This window comes from Chinchilla lanigera, unplaced genomic scaffold (genome assembly GCF_000276665.1).
Source record: "Chinchilla lanigera isolate Chin_1 unplaced genomic scaffold, ChiLan1.0 scaffold00019, whole genome shotgun sequence".
NCBI lineage: Eukaryota > Metazoa > Chordata > Mammalia > Rodentia > Chinchillidae > Chinchilla > Chinchilla lanigera.
In genome coordinates this window covers 4,157,265-4,173,828 of record NW_004955420.1, presented here as the reverse complement: position 1 = coordinate 4,173,828, position 16,564 = coordinate 4,157,265, and the positions used below count along the sequence as shown (strand labels likewise).

At 33.2% G+C, this 16,564-nt stretch overlaps 1 protein-coding gene across 4 annotated transcripts in view; it reads right to left on the bottom strand.

Annotated features, from left to right (window-relative positions):
- Positions 1 to 2,241: 2,241 nt before the first annotated feature.
- Nlgn1 (neuroligin 1) overlaps positions 2,242 to 16,564 on the bottom strand; it is an 810,843-nt gene continuing 796,520 nt past the window's right edge. For 3 of the 4 annotated variants that reach the window (XM_013513592.1, XM_013513593.1, XM_005383018.2), the window contains 3 exons: positions 12,290 to 12,502; positions 7,986 to 8,775; positions 2,242 to 7,158 (listed from right to left, as the gene is read on the bottom strand). In XM_013513592.1, coding sequence (XP_013369046.1) covers positions 6,336 to 7,158; positions 7,986 to 8,775; positions 12,290 to 12,502 — 1,826 coding nt within the window. In that variant the 3' untranslated portion in view covers positions 2,242 to 6,335. The remainder of the gene's footprint in view (positions 7,159 to 7,985; positions 8,776 to 12,289; positions 12,503 to 16,564) is intronic. The other variant, XM_013513594.1, reaches the window with a different exon arrangement.

Sequence of the window (16,564 nt, the reverse complement as noted above, 5' to 3'; positions counted from 1 at the left end):
CAGAGGAAGGTCTCTCTGAGCATCAAATTGAGTATTTTAGGAGAGTTAGAAATGTTTTAACTGGAGGCAAGTCTCCAAAAGGGGTGCAACAGGATGGACTTCAATTTACATTTCACTGAAAATACTGCTTCCGCATGAATATCTACAGAATATATTTGGAACCTTTTTAATACTCAGAAATAACATTCTATAAATTATAAGAAAATATAATAATGTGAAAAAAGGAGTCATATAAATTATACCAAGTTATAGAAAACATAACCCTCTTAAACATACAACACTCAGAAGGCATTTTGAACTATTTAACTTATTTTGGTACCAGTAGCTATATGTGGCCACAGAGATCTGCAAAATAATGAAAATTCTTTTATTTAGCAATTTGGAATCATGGTCTTTAAGTCATATCTTGGGTAATATTGTGATATTCTTTTTGTTTAATGTATTCTTCCCTTGGACTTTATTGCATGTAGTCTTTTCTCCCAAGAGCATTACTGATTAGGCAGTGTAAGGTTACAAATATGTTACTGTAGAATTTTTATTTGTTTCCAGTAACACAATTTGACTAGGACTTGGACCAAGGATTAAGTTTCATGCGCCTTTCTAAATGTTATTAATCTTGTTCTCTGTAGATAGTAGACCTCTGGTTTAAAGGGCTTTATTTAAAGCCTCTTGTTCTATTTTTATAAACTGTCATGTATCTCTATTAAAAAATTAGTTGTAGGGAAAAATCAATAATTTCAAATTGAAGGTTTTTTCTTCTTCATTTCCTTTCTCCTTCCATTTTTCTTTTTCCTTCCTCTTTTTTCTGTTCTGACAAGCTCTCAAGTCCTACTTTCTAAAATTTTTCTCTGCATTCACTAAGAGATAAGTGGGCCACAAAATATCATTGTTTCCATCCAGTCAGAACGGGCGTGGGCAGCACAAAGAAGTTACAAGGGAACATGTATCTTAGTGGTTTAGTGTATGCCAAGAAGAACACATTATTTCTGAGTTTAAAAATAGTCAACACAACTTAGAAACATGGTAATATTTATTCATGGTAATAAATGCATTGTAATTAAAGCCAGGGATGTCCAAACACAAACTGAATTCTGACAACCCAATGGCTTCTTTTACAAAACCAGGAAATTTGTCCTATTAATTGGCTAAAGCACATGAGTGAAGTGAAAGGATGAATCAAAAACTCTAAAACCCTTTTAAACACTCTTGCTTACTATAGATATCAACTCTGGAAATGGCATGAATTAAAAATTGGTGCCTTTGTTTTAACTTCAGCTGCTGAGCTTTTGTTACTGTACCTTTACGTATTTCTTTAAAGCTTTCTTTTTTATGTCAACAAAATTTCTAGTACTTTGGCTTAACTTTCCATACAGAACTAAATTTTGTCACATCAGTTCATATTTAGGAAGATATATAACATTTGCAAATGTATAGATCTGAATGAGCCATTATAAATATTGTATAAACTATATAATATATAAGATTATCTATATACCATATAGTATATAATGGGTAACTGGGAAACATATATATATATATATATGCATATATAATATATATGTTTGTTCTTAATAACTTCAGATTTCTAAGTAAAATTTACTTATTCAGAAAAATTTGACTTTGTTAGAGATATAAATTTTTTCATAAGAACCATCAAATCAAGTAGCTAAATAACTATTGTTTCCTAAAAATTGACTTTATTTTTTCCGGAGTTATTTGAGCCCATTTGATATCATGTGAAAATCAAATTAGATGCAAGTACTTCAAAATAAAAACATCTTATCAGCAATTGATAACATTGTCATTCTATTTTATCTTTAAAATCAATTTATCCAAATCTGCAAATTAAAAATATTAGATTTTATAAAGAAAATTCCAGAAGGAAAAGGCACTTAAGCCCTGCACACAGTCATTCCAATCTGTATTCTCCACAACTCTGACCAGAGAGTTGATTTTAAGCCTGCATATAAGTACAGCAAAGTGCCAGATTAAAACCAAATCACAATGCTTATGAAAAAGAATCAAGTTGGCCAACAGAATGTTTCACATCAGTGGGAAATTTCTTTAGTGGTTTCTGATGGAACTCTGAAGCGTGTATTGTTAACATATCAAGTGCAGGAGAAGTATAAGGCTATTGGAGACATTCCCTTAGCTTATTGACTAAAAAGATAAAGTAATTGCTGTAACAGTAAAGCTTGGCAAGATAATTAAATGAATGATAACAAAATCTCAGCAGGGAAGTGCCCATTAATTGAATTTATTTGGGAACATGTTTTCACAAGTATAACAAATTATCTAATTTTCACTGACATTAAAAAGTGATAGTCTATAACAACTAATTACTAGAAATGAGGGAAAAGGCCAGTACTTTGAACCAATAACACAGTGGAAAACAAAATTACTAACATCAAAGGACTGCCATGATGTTTGACAGCTTCCTAAGAATACCATTTGTCATTTTGCTCTGTGAAAACATTTCAGTGAAACTCGCCAAAGAAAAGAATCCCAGTGATCTCTGTGTAGTAGAGTCTTTAAAGCTGGAACACAGTTACTACATTCTTTATATATTTTTGTTGTGATTAATATGTGTGTCAGCATGAATATTCCAACAGGTGAAATAACTGTTGTTACAGTATATATTATACCATAGTAATTGAGTTTTGGCTCTTAATTTCTGCAATGAAATTATCACTATCTTTGCGTACTTAATACTACATATGGTAAAAGTTCTAAAAAATTTTTATTGAACAGATCAAGAAGTCTGAATTAAATTACATTTTTAATCAACTTTTAAATTTGGTATAATGTTTCAGCAAATTTTGTTCTAATTTGCATAAAACGATGAAATTTGTTAAATATCTGCAGTAGTCATTTTCACAGTCAGCACGCTCAATAAAAATTTGAAAGTATTAAAACTGTTACCTTACTATTTCTTATCTCATACTCTAATACAGTGTTAATCTTTTGATAAATGTTTGGAAAAAATTTGTAGAAGAGCAAATCAATGAAATAGAGATCATTTTAGCTTAATGATAGTAATTCTAAACAACCTGGTTTGGTTACAGTTTAATCCAAGGCAGGAAAACCTGAATTAATATATAAGGCCAAAATAGTATTTTGAAATTTGGTACTTACTTTTTATTCTAAAGCAAATGATCATCTATATAAATACATTTTTAATATATTGCCTAAAACTGAATAACAATGTTGAGGAATTTTTTCCTTGCATTTGAAAATAAAGTTTCAGCTTTAAAAACAGTACATGTATCAACTCTTCATGAAAAATTTAATCATATTTACTGCAAACATGTACTAATAAAAAGAAAATTTTAAAACAAAATGTTCTTATTATTCTGCTGACTACGGGACATCATTTTACATTCAGAAAACCAGAGGCTGTAATTATAAAACTAACAACAACACTCATTCACAATAACTTCACCACATGACTTGAAAACAATAATAAAATCTGGCTGTTTTATCTTCCATAAACTTGACAGATACTATCTTAATTTAGAGAAAAGAGTGGGACTATGCTTTGTTTTCCTAAATTAGTTCCCTAAATTAATATAAAGTAGATATCAGATATATTATGCACAGGTAAACTGATTGATTGATTGATTGATTGATTAACTGTAGAATAAAGGGTGTGTAGATAAAAATATGGCCATCAATAAAATACAATCAAATGCTTGGCTTTGCCACATAAAGTAATAATGCATATGAAAGTATTCATTCACATATTATTTTGTTGGTACTTCTCTTTCTGTTTTTACCCTTTTTAAAATTAGTATAGTAAAACACAGTTTTCTGATTAAACAGTACTTCGGATGCTAAACATTTCTTTTTATTGGTTTACATTGGCAGTTCACAGTCTAAAAACATAACCACATCAGGCAAAAATTGAATATAGACCACTCTGGATTTTGAAGACTTTTACTTCTAACAGAGGTATTTATTGGACATTATGGAATAATATCTATATTTTATTGATAGTTAATAATTGGGAGGAGAAATTATAATGAAAGAAACCACTTGAAATATATATATACATATATATTTATATTTTCTAGTGTCAGTTTAATTATCTTGCTCAACACAAATTCTTCTTATGATAACCTTTTATCCATTACTTTATGATAGTTTAATTACTTTTGCACTAAGAACCTAGATATTTTTATTTCCTGAAATATCACACATTTATTTTCCATAGACCTTTTCCCTGATGATTGAAAAATGGAACGTGCGTTTCTACCGGAGAACAGCTGGTACTTTCCTTCTACAGCACCTTCACAAAAGGGTTACTTAAAAAATCAAAGCTAGTGTTTTTCATGAGTTCCTGAAGCTTATAAATGCATACTATCACACCTTCACATGTTAATCTTTGCTTAGACTTCCCTCTAAATACATGGTTGTGTTTTCTGTAGAAGTTACTCGTATGACTTCAAAAGCCGGACTGGTCTAGAAAAATGACTCTTTGAGACAGTAATGTTCTTTTAGTTTTTGTTTTTTAAAAAAAGACAAAACAGCAATAAACATTTTAGCTCTTTAATGAGCAAAAATCATGTCTCTTAGCATTTGACTAATAGTCATTATCCAGATTATCTTTATTTCACGCAATGACCAGTGACATGGCCGAGATGTACAAAGTTGTTTCCATCAAGTAGTATACAATATTTTTCTTTTGTATAATAAGCTTTCATTCTTGAAAAAGAGTAACTGAAAAGAAAGGTTTCTGTTACTGCAGTTAGTTTGTCAGAGAAAGTTCTTTGCATTATCTTACAAACTATCAAAATTGCTAGTCATCTGAAAAAATGTAAAAAAAAATCACATAACTTTAGTCTAATAGAAATATAGTACAGGTAAGAGAAAGTATTTGTCAGGATGTGCTCTTTAAGTCCATCTCATTTTTTTAATATAAATGTACATCTGATTACATATACAAACATTTGGAAAGGTCTGTGACATACTGATATTATTGGTAAACAACAGGGAGATGAAGAGTTTCCTGTGATCTTAGAAATTCATTTAAAATCACACATATGTGTAAGACTAAAATCTTCCAGGTGTCAACTCTCTTAGGTTCTGTTTCTATGTTGTACTCTACTGAGAGTGTGTGAATAAATTCCAGTGAATGAACCTCAGTGAGAAAGTTAAGTGATGTGAAGCGGGACATAACTTTATATTGAATTACTATTATTAAACATTTTGTCATGCAACATGAGTAAATCAATTAACTGAGAACTGTACTCAGAATGATAATTTTGGGGCACCCTCATATCATAAAAGACTGTTGTGAGTAATCCTTTGGACACACTTCACCTTACTAAAAGGAACAAAATACAGACTAACAAAAACCACAGCAAACTGTAGATCCTGTAACACATGTCCAATTGGGGTTATATTTTTATAAATTATTTATATGAGAATGAAAAGAATATTAAAACACAGGAAAACTTTTTTTTCTGGGATTCATATCAGCGAGTATTCATCACTAAACCTATAGTTTCCTCAAATACATTTAATAACTAATCCCATCTATTATTGACACTACTGTGATTTATTTTACTGTCATTATTTTTGCCCCTTAAAATCTTCTTTAGATTCTGCCAATTGATGGAGGAAGCTTCTATTAAAAACTCCAATGGGATGAAAAGAATTTTAATTACGGCTTAATCAGCAGCACAGCCACCAAGCATATAAATTATCATGCACATCGTGCTTAAAATATCCAGTTTCCTTTATCCCCACAACTTTATACTGACAGCACTTATGTGATAATGTTGTACCTGCCAGTCTTTAAACTTCTTTGTTTTACTGGCAAATTTCAGCATGAGCCTCTGCTAAGGCCATTAACAGCATTGGTGCTTTGTGTACTTATCCAAATATGTAAATATGGTCTACACAATAAAACGGCTCCAAATAAAAACTGGTGAAAATTATCTGACATTCCATTGGTGTGTCCCTTGTGCATATTCATAGTTGTTTTTTAATTTTTATTTTTTGATATTTCAGACATAGTTCTTTCCTGCTTGGTGTTCCACATGCCTAATTCCATTATGTAACTTAAATCTTCAAAAAATTAATTCTTGAATGTGAATGAAAAAGTATCATTCAGAACAACTGCTTCAAGCAATTGCAATTTGTTTTTAAAGTTGATTTATGTATATATATATACAATTCATATTTTCAAAACCCCCAAGTTCTTGATATGTATATTCACATAATATTCCTCCTTATTTAAATAATGAGAGTCTTGTAGGTTGAAAACCAAGGAATCTTCAGTAATCTTTTACTGTAATCCATCAAAAAAATAGTTTGTTTCTCTTATCTGGCTATACCCTGGTTGTTGAATGTGAATGGGGGTGGGGGTGGGGGTGGGGCAGAGTGTTGTTCTGTCCTCCAGTAAATGTATTGAATGTGTGTAAGGGCTGAATCCCTGGTATGGTGTTGGGAATCATCGTAATAGTGTTGGGTGTCATTAAAGGAACATCATCAGGTGATCTTCTCATAGCTAGTGTGTAATCTGGGGGGCAGGCGGTCCGAAGAACCACCTCATGTGGATGGATGGACTCACATTCATGATCCAAATCAGTGTGCTTCATTTGGAGAGACATGATTTCCTCTTCCTGGGCATGGGTCAGGTCGTTGGTCGTAGTGCGCTGAGGGCTACACCTTCGGTGAACATCATGTCTCCTCTTATCCTTTTTGTAGTATAGGGCTGCAAAAGCCAAGATGTTCAGAAAGAGCAGCGATGCTCCGACTGCAATAGTGACGCTCAGCTCCGTGGAGTAGTCCCTTTGATCCACTGAAAACGGACTTGGCTGTTGTTTGGGATCATCTTGCTTAGCGGTGGGAAAGGCGGATGTGACCGGTATAGAATTTTTTCTCGTAGGTCTGAGAGTGATGTCAGTTGATGGCACTTTAGTTGTTGTCGAGGTATACTGAGAAATGTCATTGAGATTATGCAGATGAGGTACCAGCTCCAACCAGAGGTTCACCTTATTGGCTCGGTAATGCTCTTTAACCCTTGGTTTTAATCCAATATGGAGATAAAGTTGGTCTTTCTGGGAATATCTGGTCCATGCTACTTCTTCAAAGCGGTTGGGTTTAGTATGGATGAATTTTGTGTCTTGAGGAACTGGTTGATTTGGGTCACTAATAAAAAAAAAAGAAATTATAAAACAAAATTTTTAATTTTTTTCTTAATCAAAATACTGCTGGGCTATTTGATGAGGCAATTCAGTAAGGTTTTAAACTGTGTTTTAACATTAACTGGGGTCACTTTGGACTTTTGCATCTCCTAACAGGTAGATTGTTAGATAGATGGTAACTTAAGGCAGGTAAGTGTCACATTCTTTGCTGTCTCTGCTTATTTAGTGCTGACTACTATCTACTCAAAGAGTTTCAAGAATGATTTAAATATTCACGTATATATGAGTTATGTCATAGGCAATGTAGCAGGGATGGCATGGAAGAGTAGAACAGACTTGGGATTTGGAAACTGTAGATAAAGGGTGAGTCCTGGTGTTGCTATATATATGAATACAAGTATTTATAGGAAGTTCATAGACACTCAGGTTCTTTTTGTGAAAGTGGGATTAATTATATTTGACTTGCCTACCTCAAATTGGAAGGATCAAAGAGTGCACAGTATTATGAACTTGAAAACTATGTGCAGTAGTATTTTTTATTATTCAAAATTAAAAAACAATAATATATCCTGAATAATTAAAAAACCCAAAGCATGTTTAATTATTGGGTAATACAATAAAGATATGTCTTTCTTAATAAACTTTTTCAAGGGAATAATTAATAAAGAAATGACTTTTAGAGACACAACAATATAGAATTAATGTTGAATAAAAATTTTCATATATTGCTGAATGATTCATTCAACTATTTGGACACAGTATGCATTGTAAAAAATACCTAAGAGTGTTTTTTATTAAAATTGTAGTAAACCTCAATCCTTAGGTACTTACCCAGTTTTAGCAAAATTTGTCCAGTAAGTCATTACAACTGCACTCAGCATCACATCATTTTTGGAGAAATTGCAAGGAAACAACTCTGTAGGCCCAATCATGGGTATTCCCAGCACATAAGGAACCTCGTCTCCATGGGCTGCGTCAGCCCACGCTGGAACCTGGTCGGTTTGACAATGATGGTAAAAAGCATAGAAGTACGTAGGTGAACCAAAGTTTGAGTGAAGATCTGCTGTAGCTACAGCTGGTGCCACCCACTGATGGTCCGTAAACAAAGCCAGTAAGGTCTTCCTTCTGGTCTCTGGGTTATGCCTGTCAGCCCAGTCGGTATACATGAATTTAATGGTTTCTCTTAAAACATCTTTGCCTTCAGGGTATCCATATAAATTATCAACAAAATTGGAAACAGCGAAATCAAAGTCACTAGCAGATATACCATCATCACTATCTACTATATTTTCAACAAATTTTAAACCTTCCCCTTGGTTAACTCCTAACATTATATCATAGTTGAGAAACTCTCCTTGCTCCATCAGTATCTGAGGGTCATCTGGTATTACATCACCATCAATCACAGGTCCAAAGGCTATGTGGTATCGGGCTGGTTGAATATCTTGATCAACAAGTTCTTTGTAAGGCTTCTTCTGGAGGCATTCCACTAAATCTACTGTATCTGAAACATTGCAGCCAACTTTTGTGGCCAACATTCTAGCATATTTTGCAGGTTGGAAACTAACAGCCCAGCTGGAAAGGGCTGTTCCACTTTGAGCTATTGCTCGTTGAAAAAGTCCTATGGGAAAATCAACAAACAGTTTCAGATTACCTTGAAAAATGTTGCAGCAAAACAATAAAATCTGATATTTTAGACATATATTTAAAAACCTAGATACATCTCAGGGGGAGAGAGAGAGCGAGGGAGAGGGAGAGAGGGAGAGGGAGAGAGAGAGACAGACAGAGACAGAGAGAGAGAGAGAGAGAGAGAAAGAGAGAGACAGAGAGAGATATTCTTGCCTAAGATGTGGTATACAAAGCCATCCCCAGGGTATAATGGCTCAGAAATACAGACTTATGTCAAGTACTTTGAGTGGCATCTACTTGAAGGGTGAAGAGGTCTAAATTTTGCAGACTCAAGAGGCAGCAAGCAAGGAGATGAGTAGTTGAAATACTAGTTGTAGAAATCAGCAAATAATTTCTTCTATGAGCATAACACAAAATTTATTATCAATAGCAAATGAATGGAGCAAATCCTTTCTCTTTCTCAAATCCTTCTCTTCTCTGTATCAGATTTGGTATTTTATGCCTGTGATATATCACTCAATTTGGCTATCTCTATTCTTGTTAAAAATGGGGGCTGGGGATTTAGCTTAGTGGCACAGCACCTGCCTGGCAAGCACAAGGTCATGAGTTCAATTCCTGGTACCGGAAAAAAAACAAAACAAAACAAAAAAAAGAAAAAAAAAAAAAAAGATTCTCTGTGTTCATTTTAACAAGATTTAATTTGGAAGATAATAAAAATCTCATACAACTACTGGGGCTATATATTTGTTAGTACCCTGGTGATGGCTGTAAGGTCACACACAAAACAGAATATCACTTTAGACATATTCTATGTAGATATTCATGTCAGAAATATTAGGTTGATTGTTCCTTTTTCAGAAGAACACATAACGATTGAAATGTCTTCACTAAGTCAAAGGAAAATAACCAACAGCAAAAGGATTTGGTGAGGGTCAATTAAATTTTTTTCACTGCTGAATGTGTACTGCTATAGTTTATCATGAAATATGAAGCATACATGTTCTACCCCTTTTTACTTACTTGCATTTAAGAAATATGAATTTTGGCCCCATATGCAGTATAAGAGCCACTGAAATTTGCAAATGCAGTTTTCTGTTCGTTAGGGTATTATGTGAAAATAATTGTTTTTAAAAATATAATTTATTCATTTTCTTTTACATTTAGTATCTATTTTCAGGTGTAGCTTTGTAGTTTAGTTAATTAAAAATATGTTAAATTGCTCATATGTGATGAGAAAATAACTTTTCACAAAGGTGTTAATGCGTTGTCTGAATTAGAAGCTTCAAATTTTTTCTCCAAACACACACACACACACAAAATTCTATAATTTGACTAGTTAATTAAAAAATATTCAAAAAGCTAAACAATACTAATTCAAATTTGTTCTTTTCTGACATCTTTATAAATATAGTGTAGAACAATAGACACACATATGCTAGAGCAAATATTAAAATACCAATAATTTCAAAAATATATAGACTGTCAACATTTGCCAGGGCAAATATTTTATAAATTAATAATTTTACAGCTAAAAGAAGCTTGATGATTTTTATAATATTCTTTACCATTTCAGGAACTCAATGGCATTAATTGAATATGCCAAAAAAAAAGATTTAAAGTATAACTGACATCTTAGTGAATGAATATTGCCTGAAATTGCCATTTAGGTGATATTGGGAAAACCATTTATTTTATCAGTAGTGAGAATGCTCATTAAGTGTACACAAGATGTAATTGATTCATGGTTGATGCAGGTCTGAGCATGGCTGTAGCTCTTTGTGGAGTTTATAGCCTTTAAAACCAGTGTCTGTATTGGAGGCAGAATCAACAAGACAGTTTCAAAAGATCTCAGCATCTCCAGGTCAAGACGAACAGCTCATTCTGGAGATGCATTTAGGACTAGTTTAAATCTAAGCCCATGTCTCTGGCAAGGTATAGACAAATTCTCTTAAAGGCTACACTAAAGGGCTACATTTTCAATTTTTTTCATGACATCTCTTCCACTTTCAATTGTTGAACAGCAATTGCTAGTTGACTAAGTAACCAATTTTCTAACAATAGTCTCAACTGAGATGGACTTTGTGCCCATTTTCGATGAAATGGCCCCAGTGAGTTTAAACAAGTTGTTGTGTGCCAATTTAGCTAAGTATTGTGACTAACATCATAGTAAAAGTAAAACAATGTAATCTATTTATTTTTTAAAAGCCCAAGTTTGTTACTTCTAAATAAGTAATTTCATTACATATCAAAATCTCTATGCAATTGAAAATGTTCTCAACTGCATCATTTTGTCATTTCCAATCAGAATCCTACTAATATAAAAGAGATGTTATATTAACAAATTAAATCTGTCTTGAAACCTGACTCTCTGTATATATGTATATACATATAAATATACATATATATACACTCATTTAATGACTAGCTATTCTTTTGGATTTCCACATTACTAGATATTGATAACTACAACATTGTATATCTAGTGTTCATATCATAAAATTGAATATTACAATTTAAGATGCTTCATGAATTACACTTAGCAGTAAATAATTAAGTTCATTATTTATAAGTGACAAGAAGCAAAAACTAAAAGATGTTCTAGGTTGATTCATAGTCTCTTTTGTCCTCTCTATTAAACGTAACTAATGGAAAGTGTTTGCAAACTTCATCAGCAAAACTCTTCTGTTTTTGTAGATATTTCAAATTAATAATGCAGTTCAAATGGGTGATTGAACACATGGCAAAATGGAGCTCATAAAGAACAACCATATGAGCCTTGGACAGGCACTTTGGATGTCAAAGCCAGCAAATGGAAACAGAAAAATATTTTATGGATTTAAGCAGCCTCAGTATTCTATGCTTGTATGCCAAGCTTTAGGGGAAAAATATTTTTGGAGTTAAAAATAAAAAAAAAAGCACAAAATCAAATGTATTTTTCTTTGTAATCAAAAGCTCCACTACTGACCTTGATGCTTTGACAATTTTGGATCATGCATGCAAAAATAATCAAATATCCATTCTCTCCTCAGACAACAAATGAAATCACATGTTTCCAGACAAACTAGCTTATGGCTGCTTCATTAGTTTCATGCTAATAAAGGGTTTTAAACGTCTATTATCTTGAAAATAGATTATATAAAATTCATGCATTAAAAATGACTTCTTTGATTTTGACTACTGAATAAACAGAGAGGACAGAACTATGAATATCTTTGCCTGATTTTCTCTGAAATCACCCTTTGAAAGAAAGAAAAATAACTCTGATGCTGACTATTCTGAAGTGTGCTTGAAAGGGCTTCCTTGCCAAGCTACACAGGAGACAAAGGAAAATGTGTGACAAAAATTTAAACATGCATAGAAAAGCTGAAGAGATATAGTTTCAAACAGTCATTGAGTTCAACCTAACACTCAGTTTGAACAGAGAAATATATACAGAGCATCACATACTACTGATGGTGGTGGCATGCAGACACCAAAATTGTCAAAATTTGCAACCTGCATAATACCTTTGGTTGAATTGCTCCAACGGTTACCTTCAGAATAATGGGATAAAGTCAGCAGATTGACACATGAACCCCCAGCGCCTGATCCAAACACAGTGATTCTCAAGGGGTCACCACCAAAGAATCCAATGTTTTCACTAGTCCATCTTAAAGCCTGTATGAGATCAAGAAGTCCATAGTTTCCTTTTGCAGCCTGGTCCCCTGTACTCAAGAAACCTGGAAAATATAAAAAGGAGGACCACTTATAACACTTGTCTGACCTGACATGAATTAAATAGTTATTAAATTTAGGGATGAATGTAGACTGTGTTAATGAAGTGAGCACAGCCCAAGTTCTTTAGTGAACATTATTTCCCACAAAACAAAGTAATTTGTTAGGAAGAACAGTAGTGAGTGAAACCTGAAAAATAACATCTATCTGTCCCAAATGCTTCCTGATTTGTCCAGGTCACAGGTCATGGATATGCAAAAGGAAAGAAAACATTCAAAGACTTCTCAAGGGAGAGATGCCGGAGGCCAAGTTACTTGATGAAAATATTCCAAAGAATTATGGGACGCACGAGAATGTGATCTTACATTAGACATCACATCAGTCTTGAAGTTGCTTGTAATCTAACATGGTCAGAATGTAAGTTTTGTGTTGTAGAGTATAAATATGAATATAGAGATGGAGTATATTTCCAAATCTTATGGGAAAAGGATTCTAGCAAGTCCATAAAAAATGTACAACTCTTTGTACACATGTGCACCTGCATGTTTTATTGATGATGGCCCATGATTAAGAAATAATTTTTGAGACCACATTATGAATCACCCTTAGTGTCAAACTGAGAAAAGTTGCTCAGTTAGCAAATAGTGTGCAGTAACAGTTCATATTTAAGTAACTTTGGGAATTCTGATAGCTCTTTATAAAGAACCTGATAGTGAAGAAAAACCATGTTAAATGATACAGTTGAGGTAGAGGAAGGATTAAAAGGGTCTGAACTGACAGAGTGGCAAAAGCAATTGAAAAAAATGGTTAGAAAAACTGGGGCAGTAAGAACTGAGCATTTTTGTTACTCATGGAAGGTGTAGAGGGAAGAGACAAATATAGTACTTTAGCATTATTTTTAACATATTTATTTTGCTAACAGACTTGTAATGTGTCATAATTATTTTTTAAAAAAACACCTATTTTCTGCTATATTTTTGTTATAAGAAATGCTTCAGAAAATATTACTTTATGTACTATTAATATATTATATAGAAAATATTGAGAGACATATTACACACAAATGAACTGATAATATACAAGAATACAATTTCCAATATCCATCAGGTTAGAGAAATAGTTAAATAAACGAGTTTTCTCTGCTATTGCAACTATTATAGAAACAACACAATAGGTCATTGCTTAAATAAAAAGTTATTCAATTTTTAACATACCTCTTTATTTTAGAGAAAAAACAAAGTCAATTATATTTGTGTGTGTGTGTGTGTGTGTGTGTGTGTGTGTGTGTACAGAGAGAGAGAGGAGAGAGGAAAGGGAGGGGAGAGAAAGAGAGAGACAGAGAGAGAGACAGAGAGAGAGAGTACGAATGAAAGAATAAGGTCATAATACCAAAACTCTTGGTCGTGTATTACCGATAATTGTATAGAACAAATATACTCTGTTTAAAATTTGAATATAACTAAGCCACCCAGCACAACATGAAGATTTCCATTTAACTCCTCTTGAAATAATGTGGAACAACTTTACTTACATTTAAATGAATCTTTACAGTCATACAAATCTGAATTGTTAATAATCCTCATTTAATGTGTAGCATGTAGAGAACCATATTAATAAGAAAATTAACTCTACATTAACTGAATAGTATCTGTTCTCTAGTTCCAGTTTTAGCTGCAGTATTTTCATCTGTCTGGTTGATTGCTCAACTAATTTGGTTTTTATATAACAATACTATATATTTTCAATATATGCCAGGCTCTAGATTCAGTCACCAGCACAGCAAAAATTGAAAGTTAGCTTTATATAACTGTAATGTAAAAACATATCAAGTCTTGGAAGATTAACTTCTACTTTACAAATAGTCTCAAAAAATTGTATCATATCTTGAAGACAACAGATTTTTTTAAAAAAAATCAATTCAATTCAAAACAGAACTGTTAAACTGTATCATGGTAGATGGAATAATTGATCCAGTTGAAGTTACATCTTAGTCTTACAAAGACAATTATTATTTTATCAAAGTCCATTTTTACCCACCAATACTGAATTTCCCTCACTCCTGGTTATATTTCTTGTGTATGCTATAGTATCTATCTATCTATTTATCTATCTATCTATCTACCTATCTTCTATCCAAAAGCACATGATCATTAAGATGAATTTAGAGAGCAGCTTTGACTTTTCTATTAGGTAAAAAGGATAGCTATTCTTATTGTAAAGTCCAGCCAACCAATCAGATTGTTTCTCTTCAGACCTGGTAAAGATATCACTATCATATTTGCATAAATTCTTTTATTTCTCATGCTATATTCAACCAACATGTTGTGGCTCAACAAAGAGCACAAATTAAAATAAAAATAAATTACTGGCCAAAAAAGTTTGTTAACTACTTAAGCGACCTATATGCCTTGACAATCATTTGAATAACTTGATATCAGCGAAGTAATCACTTAAGTTCTTTCCTAACTGCGTTAGGTGCTACACCCTTAACAGAAGAATCATTTCAGAACACTCTACTAGAACCTCGCATTGCATGGCTTAAGTATGGTCCAGACACAAAAGAACTCGATTCTGCAGAGGTCTGGTAGTGCTGCTGGCCTTCATGATTACTTTGGAGAAGGAGTTTCTCTGAAAGTCACTTAAATCAGTCTTAACAGACAGCTAGCAGCCTTGCTGAGCCTAACACGCTGGCGTTATTCTTGTAAGGGTACAACAATGACTATAAAAAAATCTATTTTTGAAAGAGAAGAAGTGGAAGTTTCTAGAAAAACATCAACTAATTACTTGAATAATCAATATAAAAATCTTTTAAAAATGTGTACTTCTAAAGAGTAACTGTCCAAAATCATTATTGCAGTGATACTGGGAACTATTTCATTACCTTTATGTATACACTGCAGTAATCACGGAGTTATTTCTCAAAATGACACTGGGTAAAGAAAGAACCCACAAGTCCAGGTCCTATTGTTTACATCTCTGTTCTTCACCCTGACCTCAGGAAGCTCCTATTTAGTTTCTTGATCTACATGCCCAGAAAACTTTTCCCAACTCGGCCTGAGTTAGGCTATAATGCATTTCTTGCTCTACTGATTCTGAACAATAAACAAGGTAAAAAAAGTGACAAATTTCCTGTGTATATTGAATAACTGTTCTCACAAAGAAGTGAAAAAAAAAGAAGTCTCCCTTGGAAAAGGGCAAGTAAATGAAAAGAAAGTGCAATATCTCTTTCTGATTGTTCTGATTATGCAGCGGTGTATATAGTGGCTTAAATGCATAGTTCCCCTCAAAGCATGACATTGCTTAGCTCCAGTGGCTTCCAGACAAGAAAGGTCTTCGGGAATGGTGCAGCTCCTGAATCACGCATACCGTGTAACTGCAAAAACAATTACTTCTACACATATTTTGAAACCTTGAGTCTGATGTTTATTTTTGTACTACTACTGTTGCATGGGTGTATGTGCTTTGTAAGGTGTATTCATAATTTGTTTGTTGTGCTCTAGGCAAAGAACTCCATTCCTTGCATTTTCCCCAAATGGCCATTCTATACATGTTTGCTGAATAAAGGAAGAAATTAATATATTATAATCTTTATCGTCACACGAAGATCAACAGTTAAGATTCCAGATAAAAGGGGCCCATGTGTCTTTCTTCGGTGATAGCAATGAAGTGGGAAATTAGGAAACAATCCCCTTTGCAGCTGGTTTGAGTGGTAAATCATTGTTTTAGAATGGCTAACAAAAATTGAGAGCCCATATTAATATCCAATTTTTAGGTATAAAAGAAAAAGAATGGGAAAAATGGGATGGCAGAGGGAGGGAGGAAGAGAGAGAGAGAGAGAAAGAGACACACACACACACACACACACACACACACACAGAGAGAGAGAGAAAGAGAGCTGATATATGAGTGATTTGACTATTATGAAATAGGCAGCAGTACTCAACTGCACATAGCTGGGGCTGGAGCTGGAAGGAAGAATGCTATGTTCTCAACCTAGCTGAACCTCCAAAAAGACATATTAAGAAGGGAAACACGGGGCTGGGGATTTAGCTCAGCGGCAAAAGCGC